The 15,388-nt window shown below is 54.2% G+C and overlaps 1 protein-coding gene and 1 long non-coding RNA gene across 6 annotated transcripts in view; one reads left to right on the forward strand and one right to left on the reverse strand.

Moving 5' to 3' along the window:
- The window catches only part of STEAP3 (STEAP3 metalloreductase), a 23,211-nt gene continuing 7,823 nt past the window's right edge, over positions 1–15,388 (forward strand). Inside the window, exons 1-4 of one of the 5 annotated variants that reach the window (XM_026109072.2) lie at positions 1–151; positions 11,568–12,051; positions 12,543–13,070; positions 14,635–14,799. In XM_026109072.2, the coding sequence (XP_025964857.1) occupies positions 11,569–12,051; positions 12,543–13,070; positions 14,635–14,799 (1,176 nt within the window). In that variant the 5' untranslated portion in view covers positions 1–151; position 11,568. Of the gene's footprint in view, positions 152–4,831; positions 4,850–5,870; positions 5,890–6,062; positions 6,196–7,068; positions 7,088–11,567; positions 12,052–12,542; positions 13,071–14,634; positions 14,800–15,388 lie in introns of those variants that run through there. The other 4 variants (XM_064514650.1, XM_064514649.1, XM_026109073.2 and 1 more) reach the window with 4 other exon arrangements.
- LOC135328839 (uncharacterized) overlaps positions 3,705–15,388 on the reverse strand; it is a 24,379-nt gene continuing 12,695 nt past the window's right edge. Inside the window, exon 2 of the long non-coding RNA XR_010389931.1 lies at positions 3,705–12,278. This is a non-coding gene — a long non-coding RNA (uncharacterized LOC135328839). The remainder of the gene's footprint in view (positions 12,279–15,388) is intronic.

Genomic DNA, 15,388 nt, shown 5'->3' on the forward strand with positions numbered 1-15,388 from the left:
GCCGCCGCCCGGGCGCTGCGGGCCGCTCCCGCCCCCCCGGCGCCGCCGGGCACATGGGCACGGGGGGAGGAGCCGCGGGCTGACATCACGGCGCCGCGCGTACAACGGCCGGAGGCTCCGCGCTGCCGCCCGCGCCCGGCCCCGCGCAGAGGTGAGTAGCGGGCGGGGGCGGCGCGACCCTCCCGCGCCGGGGCTCGAACCCGCAGCCCCCGGCCCCCGCCTGCGAGTCTCCCCCGCCGCTTCCCGCGCCGGGGCTCGAACCCGCGGCCCCCAGCCCACGGCGCGGCTGCCCCCTGCTCCCTCCCTCCCGCGCCGGGGCTCGAACCCGCGGCCCCCAGCCCACGGCGCGGCTGCCCCCTGCTCCCTCCCTCCCGCGCCGGGGCTCGAACCCGCGGCCCCCGCAGCCGCGCCGGGGGCTCCGCTGCGCTCGGCGCCCGCGGGCGGCTCCGCTGCGGGGGGCGGGGGGGCGGGGGGGCGCCCGGGCAGCCCCGTCCCGGCGCTTTCTGTGCAAACGCTCGGTCTGCGCCTCGGGCCGCGTCAGAAATGTCAAAAGTGGGCGATTTCCGCCCTCCTTCCCCCTGCGAAACGCGGTGAGAAGAGCGAGGAGGAGGCCGCTTTCAAAGCAGCGCCCACCTGCGCGTCTTTGCCCCCCGCTCTCCTTCGCTGGCGAGGTTGCGCTCGCCGCCCTCGGAGCGCCGGGCTCTCCTGTTGCTACGTGAAACGAAATATGGGAAACTCTGCGCTGAGCGTGCACACGGTGCCACCGATAGCCCGCGGGGAGCAGCCGGCGAGTTTGGCTGCCCGGGGCGCTGCCGCTCCCCAGCGCGGGGTGAGCAGGTGGGGTCGGACGCGCAGGTACCGAGTGGGCCACTTCCCTCCGAACGTGGTTTGCTCTTAGGTTTCGCTCTTCCGTTTGCCGCTTTCCAGATGCTTTGCAGAGATTACTGGCTTCTCTAAGCAAGGGGGAAATCGGGCACAGAGATACAACAAAAAAAAATCTTGGCCAGGGCCTCAGTGTCCACCAGCGGGAGCAGCGAGAGGTTGTAGCGTGTGCAGGGAGCCCGAGAAAGGGGAAGAAGTGCCGAGGGCTGCTGCGGGGCGGGGGGACATCAGCGTTGGCCCCGCCGAGGGACGGAGACGCGTCGGGGAGCTGCAGGAGGGAGCCCTTCGAGGTGCCGCGGGAAGCGGCGTCCCGGAGCGGGGATGTATTCGGAAACCCGGCGTGGATGTGAATTAAAATTTGGAGACGGCAGGAGAGGAAGGCCGTAGCTTACGGTATCAATGTTCCCGCAGGCGAAGGAGATGGAGGGCTAACGAGATTTAAATACCGCATCCAAGCTTAAGTTTTCTCCTCTTTTAAAACAGCATTTGCTGTAAAACAAATGTACGGTGATATCAGCTCCGGTGTCCATTGCACGTATTTGATTTCCTCCATAATTGTAAAGGGGAAAACGCTGATGACTCAACAAGTCTTTGTTTAGAAAAAAAACACAACCACCCCCAGGAAAATATGCCGTTTGAAAGCAGACTTTGTTTTGTTTGCTTTGTTTCTTTAGTTTGTTTTTGGTTTATTTGGCTTTTTAGTGTTAGGAGCTGTGCTTTGACTGTGACCTTGTAACATTCCCACCCATAAATAGACGCGGCTTTAGATGCAAGGGAAACACATTTTTTCCTACGCTGGAACAAGCAAGCCAGCCCGGCCCGCTCTCGGAGGAAGCGCAGAAGACGCTGGCGGCTGCAGCAATGATAGGTGACATCCCAAAAGTTAAAAAGCCCCAATTTGTTATCTGTGAGTTTACCATCGCTGATGGGCTTGCTTTCCTGTCAGCCTCGTAAAGGAGGCAAACGCTAATTGATTTCCAAGCTTTAAGTTACTGCTTCGTCGTAGGGTGGTGTTCCCCGCTGCCCTGCAGTGGATTAAGCTTCCCATCTTCATCTAAGTTTAATGAAGTGCAGCTTAATTGACAGGATAAAACATTTTGAAAGCATGCGAGTGATTCGGGAGCCTACGTCCCGTTTTCAAAAGCCCTGAGATCTTTTGGAGCCTAAGTTGCTTGAAGAGTTTTGAAAATCTTGTCCAGGCTTTGAGGGGTTAAGACGTGCACTAAATTCCTCCCCTCGTTTTTTCAGCTTCTCAGATTTTCAGCAAGTCTGGCTGAAGCCTTGATCATGGTAACATTAAAATATGCATTTCAGCTTTGTTCATATGACTAGTCTCCCAAGAGTTACCCACTCACGGGCCCTAGACTTCAAGAATTAGGGTCTATAGATAATGTGTCCACCACAAAAGTGGGCTGGTGTCAGCTGCTGATGGTGCACAAGCACTAATACCTACCAGCCTGCATCTCTGTAGTTACTCAGAATAAATTAACTTTTCACCGAGAGGTCGTTGTTGCCACAGGTGGGCGAGGTGGGCAGCGGTCCAGCAGACCTAACATCAAAAATGCATTAAAAACCATCAAAAAGGCATCCTAGATGGGCAGGACCTAAAAGCCATAAAGCATCAATTAACGGAGCATGCCATCGGCCGGCCAAAAGAGCAAACGTAGCTTACGGAGGCCGTTTCTGGCCCTCCTGTAAGGAAGGGAGAGGATGCGCTGCGTGCAGGCTGGTAGCTCGGGACCCCCTTCCCCACCAGAAGATCCCAGGACGCTCCAGCAGCTCCCGCAGCAAAGGGGACACCTCCCCTGCCCATCGCAGCAGTGCAGCAGAGCAGGTGTGTCCATGGCATATCGTGAACCTGCCCAGAAGAAGACGCCGTCTGTTCAGGCACAGCAAAGGCTACACTCGCACGGCAATGTGATCACCATAGTCATCATCTGTCTGTGGTTCTATACTGGTGAAACCGCCTGCCACCTTCTCTTGGTTGCCCTCCTGTTCCTCTTTGGTCAGTAACGCTCCCTCCTCTTCTTCCTCCTTTCCTGTTACCACACGCTTAAGAAGGAGTGAAGAAAATTAGAGAGAAATGTGAAACGGGTGGTCAGAGCTGCACACGCGCAGACGTTTGGCAGCAGGAGGGTCAGCAGCTACAGGTCACTGACTAAAAGAGACGGTGTTTTGCACTGCGGGCGAGCTGGAGGTGCAGCTCACGCTGAGCCGCTCTCCTGGACAGCCGTCCGCTTGGACAGCCGACCCAGAAGGGACCAGGACCCACGCGTAAAGACTTCCCAACCCGTGGTGGCATTTTCGCAGTTGGCAGAAACGCTGCCGCTGTGCCCACCGCGTCCCGCCCGGGCGCAGGAGGGGAATCGCAGTCGGCCCCAGAGCTCGGGGGAAGCGCATCCGCCTCCCCGGGCTGGCCACCGAGAGCGCGGCAGGAGAAGCTGCGCTTCCCCAGTGACGCGAGCTGGCTCCGCTCTCTCCACCTACCAAGGGTTGGGTCTGTGCAGGGTCCATGCATCTCCTGGAAGTGAGCAGAGGGCCTCTCTCTCCCACCCATCCCTCCCACCCCTGGAAGGAAAAAGGGGCTCAGAAATTGCAGAGGAGAGTGTGCCTCTCAGCCTGTCTCCTTCAGGGTATTTTGGGGTGAAGGACGAGCTCACATCTCCCCTTAGGGCTTGCTTCAGCCTAGAACTAGAGCAAGGCTGTCCAAAAACTACTCTCCTCTGCCCTCCTTTGCCCTGGGATGCCGGCACAGGGCCGTCTGGTCACCACCTTGCCTGAGTTTGCAGAGAAGAAAGGAAGAGAGTCATCAAGGGCCCGGATCAGCGGTAGGTTTTATCTTCCCTCAGCCCCCACTGGCCTCTTGGGCCATCTTCTCCCCCCGTGTGGTCCTGCACAAGCTCTGGAGTCCCCGTGAGAGGCAAAACCTAAAATGCGAGGGCCTGCTGGTCTTGGAGAGCCTTCAAACAAGCGCTGCATGCGTGGGAATGGCCAATCCAAATATCGCCGTGTGCACGCAGTGCAAGTCCTCCGCGTCTTTCCTGGAAAGAAGCAGCCTTTCAGCAGCCGTTGTGTGTCAGAGCCCGGCAGTGACTGCTCGAGTCCAGTTTCACTGTCTCCAAAGTCCCTCAAGCTCCTAACCGACCGCGGGCTGCCAGTCGCCCGAGGCCCAACACCATCTGCCTGTAGAAAAGCAGAAGAGATTTTCTCCTGCTTGTTTCAGGAAGGAAAGTACCCCCTGCGATCGTGTCTAGCTGCAGGGTATTATTAGATCCACCCAAAAAGGTTGTAGCAGCCCAGCTTTTGGCTGCCCACCTGCTCTTTCTGCATTTCCAGTGGGGGAAAAGCTGAAAAATGGGTGAGTCACTCTTAGATAGTCGTTAAGGTGGTGAGAGCAGCAGGCGAATTAAGACCACAACAGAAACCGAAAGCCATGCGGGACTTTGGTTTCAGCACCTAAAGTTGTTTTAAGCTCTCCGTCTGCGTCTCTTAAGAACTGTGAGATGATAAGCTGGGAAAATAACCTTGTTATCCCGGGTAGCATCAGGCAGATGGAGTTACATGTGCTGTTTGTCTGCATAAACGCTGCTGCGCCAAAATCCTGCCTTGTTTCGGTCTGCTCTCTCTGCGGTCTTACAGTGAAAACACCAGGCATTTGCTTCCCAGATTTTCCCACGTTATAACGTCTGATGACCAGGCAGAGCCTTTTCAGGCCTTTCGTTGTTGTATCAACCCAAGAAGCACCGTCAGCAAACCCCGCGGCCGGTGATGCTGTTTTCACACAACAGCAGGTGAAGCTCTTCAAAGGTTTCCTTCGCCGTGGAGGCCGGGAAGTGCTGCTAGCAGGGGAGGCTTTCGCCTTTCCCGAGCCTGGTCGCGCGGCCAGGGTGCAACTGGCCTTTGGAGACCTGGGAGAGCCGAGCTGGAGGATCCCTGTGGCAGAACCTGTTGGCAATCGCGCTTAAAGGTACATGGTTTTGGTGAAAACCCTTAGGCCAAAAGTTTGTTTTCCAGTTCGGTTAAGTCACGGCCCGTGTTGCAGGTGGGTGATTTTTCTGCTCAGCATTAATGTTGTCTGTTTAACCTTGGGAGGGGAAGTTGTCCATGCCGGGTGCCTACGCGCTGAGGTATTTCTGTAGGAAAGCTGTAGCCAAAATGTCTGAGAAAGTGTGGGAAAAACAGGCTGTGGAAGGTTCTGGTAACCTCCTCTCCTCCGCTCTCCCCCTGTTTCAAAACATGTTCTCGGATTTTGGTGGTGGTGGAGAATGTCCTGTGGTCAGGGACATGCCTTTGGCTTCACCGCTAGCTTCAGAAAACATCCTCAGCAGTTATCAGTGTTTAAACTGGAGGGAGTCCCGAGAGGGGAGGGTCAGCGCCTGCTCGGTCCGCGTTTGCAGCAATAGATGATGAAAGAGGGAGGCAGCGACTAAATTTGTAGGTGAAACGGAGCTGGAACCATTTTAGAGGTGAGAAGAAGACTTAACAATTGTGGCAAATCGGAGAGACGGTCTAAAAAACCGGGCACGCGTGAGTGCCGTCCCGCGGGGCTGCACGGGTGAGGGATGGACGGCCAAGGCAGTGGTTTTGCCGGAGACGACGCGGGGTTATGGGGATCACACGGTGACCGTGGGCCCACAGTGTCACGCGGTTGTGCAAAGGCAAACAGCATGCTGGGGTGTATAAACACAAGCTGGAGGAGCGGTTGGTGCTTACGAGGGCCGGGATTGGAAAATTCGGTTCTGCTCATCCTCCAGGAAAAACATGGGCTAGGTGGAGAGGCGGAGGAGTCAGACGCTCAGGAAATAAGAGCCCCGAGGAAAAAACTGGGTTTTGCTCATACAAAGCCTCCCTGTGCCCCAGCCAGCGCTGCCTTCCCGGCGTGGGGAGGGATCGAGCCGCGTGTGGTTAGGGGCCGCCTGAGACGCGTACGCGACGGGCCGCGGGAAGGCGGCGCGGGTGACCTCCCTCCTGGCGTTGCCTCCCTCCGCCGGCCTGGCTGGCGTCCCGGTAGGTTTTCAACATCGCTTTCCTGGCCGAAGGAACAGAGGCAGTTGATTTATTCCCTTTGCCGGTTCCTGGTTTGCGCTGCTGGGGTTATCCCAGCCTGCTTCGGGAGGAGGAGGAGGGCAGGAGCTTGCAAGCCTGGTTTTCCCCGGCTCGTTCCCCTTTCCGAGAGCTGCCGCAGATCAGCGGCGTGATTTCCAGTCACCCTGGGCAGGACCGAAAGGATTCCTGAAACGTGTAGCGGAGCTGGCGTTAAACCAGCTTCGGATAAGCCCTTTTTTTAATCTAAATCTGTTCCAGTCTCAGCAGGTACACGGTGCTGGCTGTGCTCTTTGGAGGGACTCTGGTGGGGTTGGGAGAGACTTAAATTCCGTGTTTTCACTGGGAGCAAAACGACTGTAGCTGAAAAGGGAGTATTTCTGCCCACGAGGTAAAACGGCAGAACCCGGGTGGCAACACTGGGTGCCGAAGGCTGCTTTTGAGCTGGGGCGGCTTCGTGCGTGAGCTGCCGGAGGGCACGGCACGAAAAACAAGGCTCTGCAAACAGAAATCGTGGGGCTTTGGCTCCGCAGTCAGCGCGGGAGGTACAAAGGTCCGTCCGGGCAAACTGAAAATCACCCTGGGGCGGAGATCGCCCCGTCCACGGTGCGTGCAGGACCCCGTTGCGTGGGGGCGGGCACCAGCCACGGCGTCCCATGCCCGTGGCCCCGCGGAGGTGACGGGGATCATCTCAGTGCGGAGAGCGGGAAGGTCCTCTGCGGTGACCCGTCCGAGGGCTCTCCTCCATCCTTTGGCTCCTCCCGCTGCTCTTGGTTTTTCAGCCCAGCTGCTCATTAGGGGATGTAGATAAAGCAGTGGACGAGACCAAAGCCGTGGTTTAGCCGGGGTGCTGCTGGCTCATGCTCGCTGCGTGAGGCTGAGCGCAAAGATGGGCTTTGGTTCAGGTGGGAACCGCTTTCGTTGCACCCTAAATACCGTAGCTTGGAGCCCCTTAGCAGGTTGCCGCCGTTTGCTGTGGCACGCTTTGGCTCAGCGATGTTAGAGAGGGTTATCGTACAACTGAGTTGTCTTCTGTGTGATAAGGCCTCGTATCAAGGCAGTGAAACAGCTCTTGATTTTTTTTGTCCAAACTGAAGTGAATCCCATTTCTTGCCGCCACAGGTACCTCCCCAGAACTGCAGTTACAGGAACCATCCCCAGAGTAAGTGAAAGGGTCCTGAAAGGAGGGTCTTGATGTTAAAGAGGTGGCCGAGGGTTTGTGGGTGTGCGCAGGCAGACGTGCTGCAGTCCCGTTACCGTCGGTACCCCCGGCCCCGTGCCCGCCGGAAGCGGTGCGGCTCAGCCAGCTTCCCCGCAGCCGGGGGACTATCTGCTTTGCGGACTGAGCGCGCAGACACCCGCGCTGGCTCGCGCCGCACGGGAAGGCTGCGAAACCTCAGCCAGGCAGCTCGGCCGGGGCGCGGAGGCAGAACGACCGTGTCGCCTGGCACGGAGCCCACGCTGACAGCGTCTGCCAAGCCTCCGGTGCAGAAGAGCTAGAGTTATCCGTGCTTTGCTTCCGTGAGTGCCCAGCCTTCCCTCTGCCTGGGTGACAGAGATTGGGCTGCTTGCTTTCATCCAGTTTTTGTCTGCCTGATCCCGTTCCTTGGGGCAGGAGCGGCTTTCTGTCGCGCTTTGGGGCAGTGCCTGGCGGAAGGGAGCTCCCCGTCGCGCTCACGGCCCAGCGCTGCTTTGGTACTGCGAATGATAGCAGCAACTGAAATGCAATAGGTGAACTGCACGCGGTGACAAACACGCTAGGTCCGGACCTGGCATCCCCATGCACTGATGTACAGGTATCATTAATAGTCCAGCTGAGGGGAAGCTTTACATTGTATTAGATATTTTAATTACAGAACTGCTTCCTGGTTTGGATTGAAGCTAGCTTACTTCCACTGGCCTGTGTTTTAAATCGTCTTGTAGTTTCCTTGGTTAGACCCTGATCTCCTTGAATTTCACATGCCATAACTCAGCAAAGGCATGATTTCTTTGATAGGGGAGATCAATAAATGAGCTACAGAGCTGCAGCAGCCTAAAGACGTGTCTGTCCTCTGCCATACTCATTGCATTCTTGGCCTCCACTGCCTCTGGTTGACTCCAAACAACCTGGCCAAGATGCTGTATGTTGACTTTTCATGGGGCTGACCTTGCTGCAAAGAATTAGCTTTGGGAGGGAGAGTTTTAAGCAGGTAACGCATTGTTCATATGTGTAGAAAAAGCAGTATTGCCATGTTAAGTATAATAAAGGCTCGTAAACATGAGTTCAGTTTTACTCCTCCAGTTTGAACGCTTGGACAGTGAGGTGAGCGTGACTTGCCGCAACTCTAGGAAACTGCGGTAGGGATCAAACTGCTGCTGACCCAAGTGCTGTGCACTGGGGCCCGGCCCCAAAGTCCTTCCAGCCTAAGTACAACTAAAATAGCAGCCCTGAAATCCACACCTACCTTTAGAAAACATTTTGAGGATTTTTACTTTTTAACTATTCTGGTGACTTCAAGGGCCATTTAATTCTGTCATCCTTTTCTTTTTAATCAAAATAACTGGAGACAGCGAAGCCATTTATCTCCAAACACTGCAAACATCTCTGCACATTTTAAGTGGCAGTTACAGGACCGAAAAAACACGCTACAGCCAATTTGCTTGCAGCAGAACTTGCCGTCCCTTTGGGAACACAGAGAGAGCTTTTGAGGTGCTTCAGATTGATCATGAAATGAGTCTCTAGGTAGCAACTGCTTGGTCACCCTGAATGTTGATTTCTCTCCTCCCCTTGGCTAAGAGCCAGAGATGCGTCTCTCTATTTCAGAAAAACATTTTGTGCAGACGTGTCGTTGAGGGGATGGTGTAGGAACGAAAGCTAGTTAAGCTAAACAATAGTGTTGACCTTAGAACAACTGGGTGTAAGTTGGCCAGGAATAAATTCAGGTGGAGCAAGAAAGTTTCCATAAAGCAAAGCAGTGAGCTTTGATAAAGTGTCCTATAAGAAGGGACAGAATAAAAACCACCAACGTCTTTTCCGATGGAGCTGGCTTAGTTTATGGAAGGGGCTGTGTGGCACGTGCGGTGGTGGAGGAGGCTGGTCCTGCCGTGTTGCTCCCCGGCGTTCCCGGATCAGGCACAAGGTTGGTGTCGGTTGAGGTCCACGTGAGAGGTTGCTCTTCAGTTAGAGAAATCCCAGGCAAACTCCTCTCCTTCCTCTCCTAACTGTTTCTTCTTCAAGCTGAACAGTCCTTGTCTTCTTTCTCACTCCTTCCCTATAACCCTTTTCGAGTTTTATTCTCCCTTTCTGCAGCGGGGTGAGCAGAACTCAGTGTGATGTTCAATGCACGCATTTATACCATGGCATAATAACGTTTTCTCTGTTGTCCCGTGTGCCTTTCCCAGTGATTCCTGGGTGACTGATACCCGTGGAATGTGCTAAGGCAGGTGGGGGTGCGTAGGGAATAGCCTTTATTAGACCGACTGGCACAGTCTCCGTAAACAAAAAAGCTTTTAGGCACACAAACCCTGCTGCAGCTCTGGAGGAGAAGCAGAAACCTGCAGAGTGAAACGCGAGTTATTCTGAGTTTACCACAACTCTCTTACTCATGTGAACCATGAGAGGAAGTCTACCTGCTATCTGGGGAGCAGGAGGAAAGTTATTAAAGGAGAAAAGCCAGCCTCCCTTTCTTTAACACTTGTTTTCTTTTCTGAGAGTACTTCTTCCATGTACACGTATCTTGGGGACAGGGAGGTGCTAGGTGTGAGGCAAGAAGAAGATAGACCTGTGCCGTAAAAACAGTATTGTCACTGAACCCATAACTTCTAGTATCCAGGAGAACAGTGATTTATAGTTCCCGGGTCCGTCTTCTGAAGGTGTTTTGCAGGCTTTCCATGAGGATCAGCACTGAAAGATCAGAGTTGGTAGTGGCTGTTTTTTTGTAAGAAATATTCTCCTTCTGATAACTCATGATCTATTTGCTTCCTTTCTGTCGCTGAGCACTGAGCTGGTGTTTTCAGAGAACTGTGACTCTCAGATCCCTTTTCTGAGTGATTTAAACAAATTTACAGCCCATTAAAGTGTATGTATAGTACATGTAGCCAGAGGTTTTTTTCTGCCCATATGCATCACTTTGCATGTCAACAGTGAATTTTGGTGCTTGGACACTTTGAATGAGGAGACCCTTCTGCAAATTCTTCACAATAAAGACCATTGTGGACAATTATCACCCACAAACTCAATCTTATCGGTATTCACTCCCTTTCTCAGATCACTTATGACTATGCTGAACAACACAGACCCTTGGGGAAATCCCTTGATATCTCGTTCCCATTATGAATGTTACCTATTTATTCTTACCCTTTGTTTCCCATTGGTAACTATTCATGCAGAAGTGCCCTTCCTCTTTGCACCATTATTGTTTCAATTCCATAAAAGCCTTGGGTGGAGGACATTTCCAAAAGCCTATGAGAAGCCAAGCCTACCTCAGTTGCTGGGTCACCTCGCCTGAGTGGTCATCTTCGCTTTTAAAGAACTCAATATAGCTATAAGGCAAGATTGTACTCTGCTGACACCAAGTTGTCTCTTGCCCAGGTATATCATGAGTCTGGTAATTCTGGTCTATATTACTATTTCTACCAATGTGCCTGAATCAAAAGCCAGATGTTCTGGTGGGTAAGTTCCCTGGACCACCTCCTGAGTCCTTTAAAAATCTGGTGTCACTGTTGACATCTTCCATTCTTTAAGCCCCAAGGCTGATTTGAGTGATAGGTGGCAAACCACATGAATAGCTTGACAGTTCCCTGATTGAGTTCCTTTTGACCTTGGGGGTCTGCTGATGTGCCACCGTTCAATTTATTGATTTGCTTAAAACCTCTTCTTGGCCTCAATATCTGATCTGTTAGGAGAGCGAGTGTTACAGGGCAAAATTCATTAATGTTTGTAAAGCTCATCAAGATCTTTCATGAGCAAATCCCATCATGTTTTAATATATTTTTAAATGTCACGAGTAAATTCTCATTACCCGTTGAAGAGCTGAAGTAAACAGTGCTTGCCAGACCTACGTACTGGAGCAGGCAAAGGCTGCAACTCTCTTCATTTACCACTTTGAGAACACTTTCATTTCACCTAAAACTCCCTGCCTTGACTCTGCTCCTGTGAATAAAAACCATCCCTGTGGCTCTCCCAAATGTGGGCTGAGAGATCTCCTTGAACTCATGGCCCTGGGCTTTTCAGAAGATAACTGGCGGCTCTGGGGGGCTCTGAGAGTTGCCTTTCCTAATAGCTGCTAGGATCGCCCTGGCTTTGCAGTGTGAGGTGCAAGTATGGAGAACATCAAAGGACAGATGAGCGTAGCCGTAGGTTTTTGATCCCACACAGGCTGACTGGGGAAACCTGTTCCTGAATCCCTTCGCCTCCGACTCAGCGTGGTGGTGTCCCCCTCCAATGGTGGTTGTACATTACTGCACATCTGCCTGACGGGTTTAGCAGATGGGTCTTAGGCTACATCTGTTTGCAGGCTCCAGGGGATTCCCTCCTCACCCAAGGCCAAGTGCACTTCTAGTTGGGTGGCATAAGTAGCGTTTTCTCCGTGACCACGGTTGTAGTCAGGAGCTCTGCAAGAGCTTCAGAATAAACTTGCATTTCCTATTTTTTTTCCTGCCAGGATGTCAGGAGGAGACATGGCCAAACCCCTCCTGGGCCATCGCAGCGTGGAGGGGGACCACAGCGTCACGCCTGCGGCAGGCCGCACCATCGGGGTGCTGGGGAGCGGGGATTTCGCACGGTCGTTGGCCATCCGCCTCGTCTGCTCCGGGTTCAAGGTGGTGGTCGGGAGCCGCAACCCAAAGCGCAAAGCCGGCCTCTTCCCCTCTGCGGCAGAAGTCACCTTCCAAGCTGATGCGGTGAAGAAGACAGATGTCATTTTTGTGGCAGTTTTCAGGGAACATTACTCCACGCTCTGCGACCTGGCTGATGTGCTGGCTGGCAAGATACTGGTGGATGTCAGCAACAACACTGAAATCAACCACCACAAAGAATCCAACGCCGAGTACTTGGCTTCCCTGTTCCCTGCCTGCACCGTGGTCAAGGGGTTTAACGTCATTTCTGCGTGGACGTTGCAGTCGGGCGCCAGGGATGGAAATAAGCAGGTATCGTGTTCTCCTGGTAAGGGCCAAACCTCCTGGCTGTCCCTCTGCAAAGGTGCCGACCATTTCAGCAGCTGGGGGCTGACAGCCTCGGTAAATGGCTTCAGGATCGGGGAGAGGTGACCTGAGTGCTGGCTGTGGCATCCGGAAACCGTTGCATAGCTTCTGCATTTCTTTGCTCAGAAATGAAATACCCTCATGTAGTTCATGCTTTGCAGTCTTTGGAGCCTCTGTGTGAGTGAAAAGTATCATTTAATTATGCATTTCTCTAAACACAGCCAATAAAACAAACTGGTGGTGCACATACGAAAGAAAACCTGAGCAGGGTAGGGGTTTTTGGCAGCCACAGTCAAGCCCCATCAGAAAGCCTGCCAGGGAACACGCTGCTCGGTGGAATAATCTAGGCTGCTTCTAGCACAGCCTCCCTCCTCGAGCACTCGTCCCTGGCAGTCCGGTCTCTCTTTGCCCTATATGTATCTTTCTGTTCGTTGCAGGTTCTGATTTGCTCTAACAACCAAGAAGCCAAGCGCACCGTAGCAGAAATTGCTCAAGTCATGGGATTCACCCCTGTGGACATGGGCTGCATGTCATCGGCCTGTGAGATTGAAAACATTCCCCTGCGCCTCTTGCCAGCCTGGAAAATCCCCATTTTTTTGGCTTTGGGGCTCTTCCTTTGTTTCTTTACTTACAACTTGGTCAGACAGGTCATCCACCCTTACATCAGGGAGCAGAAGAACAAGTTCTACAAGATCCCCATCGAGGTGGTCAACACTACGCTGCCGTGCGTGGCCTACGTCATGCTGTCCCTCGTCTATCTGCCCGGGGTGCTGGCAGCCTGCTCGCAGCTCTACTACGGCACCAAGTACAGGCGCTTTCCAGATTGGCTCGACCAGTGGCTCCAGCACAGAAAGCAGATCGGCCTCCTGAGCTTCTTCTGTGCGGCTCTGCACGCCGTGTACAGCCTGTGTCTGCCCATGCGCCGCTCGCACCGCTACCAGCTAATCGAGACAGCCGTCAAGCAGGTAACGTTGCTACTCCGCAGTTCAGCACCTGCAATAACCTCGTACGTGCGCGCAGATGCCCAGTAGCACATTTACTAGCTGGGCCACTGCATTCGCTTTCTAACACGTGTGCGGGATGGTGGGAATAAGCTGTTACCTATATAAGCGCTTCTGCACAAGGCAGTGCTGCCCGCGGGGGCACAGCACACGCCAGGCATGCCCCCACCAGCAGCGAGGCCAGCGGTCTCAGCAGCACGTAGCCTTTGCACTCGGGTCTGGGATCGATTCCCCAGTGCCGTTGCTCCACAGGAGCATAGGTCGGCCTTGGAGACCCGCTTTGCCTGCGTGTCTGAGACCAGCGCAGAGGCAGGAAAAATGCTGAGGGTCGAAATTCAGTGCTGGTAGGAGCGGAGTTCCCCTCAGCATTTCTTCGTAGGTTTTGGGACATCCCTGTTTGCTCACACTGATGTGTGGGATAAACTGCTGGAGTGACCAAGTCATGACCCTTCTGTAGGTGTGTCCCCGTCATAATGTGCCTCCAGGACTTTAACAAAATCATGGTGACGACCTGCTCATAGGCTGAGCGAACAAGGCACTTTTATTGAACAAGGAAGTGGAAAAGCACTTTATTGCTTCACTGAGGCTCTTGGCAGTGTTTCTCCGCTGCAAGATGACTGCCTGCAGATACCTCAGCCAGCACCATTGCCCAGCAGTGCCGTGGCAGAGCACGGTTCTGCCCGTCCCCTGCCCCTGCCTTGCTCCTGCTCGACCCCGCTCCCTCCTGGCACGGTGCAACCTCTGTGCTGCCGAGTGGCGACCCGGACCGAGAAAGTCTGCTTTCCGTGCCGGGCTATTTTTCAAGAGTTTCCCAGCACGGCCACACCTACGCTTGTCCCAGCACAGAGGAGGGCAGGGGCCGTCGCAGGCGGGACGGCTTCTTTCGGCAGCGGTGCCTGCTCATAGTGTCCATCGGGCAGCGTCCCCGGCCTCTCCGTTCCCGGTGCTCCACGGCTGCCACGGTCGCGCATTAGTCGCAGGCAAGCATCCTGTGCTCATTTCCCCTCTGCCTCCTGTTTGCTAGCAACATCTTTGTTTAGTAAATTAAACCCATTTAATGGGCTAAAGAGGATGGTTCTAAATGTCGCTCTTTGCCGCGCAGCATAAAACCCATCTATCCTTCCATTAGCATGAACAATTTCCCCCCTAAATGCACTTAAAACGAAGGTTATTAGGAGACTACTGCATATTCAAGCATCTGTATTTGTTTTCATGGCTTTAAGCTGGCTTCTTGGTCCAGTTATCATGCCAAATGCTACTTTGGGGCTCGCTGCTGTGGTTACGGGCTGGGAGCGCTCAGCAGCTCTTCCCAGCAGGTTTCAGGTCGGATCCAACGTGGACAAACGGCAGCGGGCTAAAAGAGCGTCCTCGCACCTCCCGAAACGCAGCGACAGGTAGCCCTGGGGCCAAGCACAGAAACCAGTGTTTATCCAGGAAAGCTGCTTCCCAAACCAAAATGAATAAATATGGGTAAAATTCAGTTCTTTTCTAAGCGCTCCGTTTTAACACAACTTCATTGTCGTGCCAGGCTGTGGAGAAGAAGATGAATATCTGGGTAGAGGAGGAAGTCTGGAGGATGGAGATTTATATCTCCGTTGGAATAATTGCCCTGGGCTTGCTGTCGTTACTTGCCATCACTTCACTCCCGTCCATCGCAAACTCTCTCAACTGGAGGGAATTCAGTTTCGTTCAGGTAAAGTTGACATTTGTGATGCCAAAGAGCGATTTTGCAAGCCGTGGCGTGCCCGGCGCCCCGACCGGGAGATGGCCCGGAGCGGAGAGCTGGGGGCCGCGGCGTTGCCCGGGGAGGCCGCTGCGCTGCCCGGCAGGGCTCGTGCGGTCAGCTGAGGGTGCTGCCGTCCCCGGGGGAAGGGGAAAATGTCACTGCTTGAGTCACGCGCAGCCGCGTGACCATCAGTGGCAGGCTCTGCCGGCGTGGGTCTCCTTTGATGTGCTGGTGGAAATTCTTCCTCGCCCTGCGTTCAGCAGCATTAGCTGCGAGATCCTGAGAAAAAGCCAGCTTAGGCTTTGCCCGGGAGAAATTCCCCCTTCAGGTCCCCCTCTCCGTCTCGCCTCGTGCTACCGGTCACAACCAAAAGCGCTCCCAAAGTCCAGCGAGGGAGAAAGGCAGGACGCCTCGGGGCCGTTTGGAGAGGGCAGGGATGTTCCCGTCATCCCCCTTGGAGCCGGGAGCGGGTCGGTCCCGCGTGACACGTTGGAGATGCTGTGGGCAGTTTGCACCGAGCTTTGGAAGGAAGGGAAATAACGTGCCGTGGGGGCAG

The sequence above is a fragment of the Dromaius novaehollandiae genome, chromosome 7 (assembly GCF_036370855.1).
Source record: "Dromaius novaehollandiae isolate bDroNov1 chromosome 7, bDroNov1.hap1, whole genome shotgun sequence".
NCBI lineage: Eukaryota > Metazoa > Chordata > Aves > Casuariiformes > Dromaiidae > Dromaius > Dromaius novaehollandiae.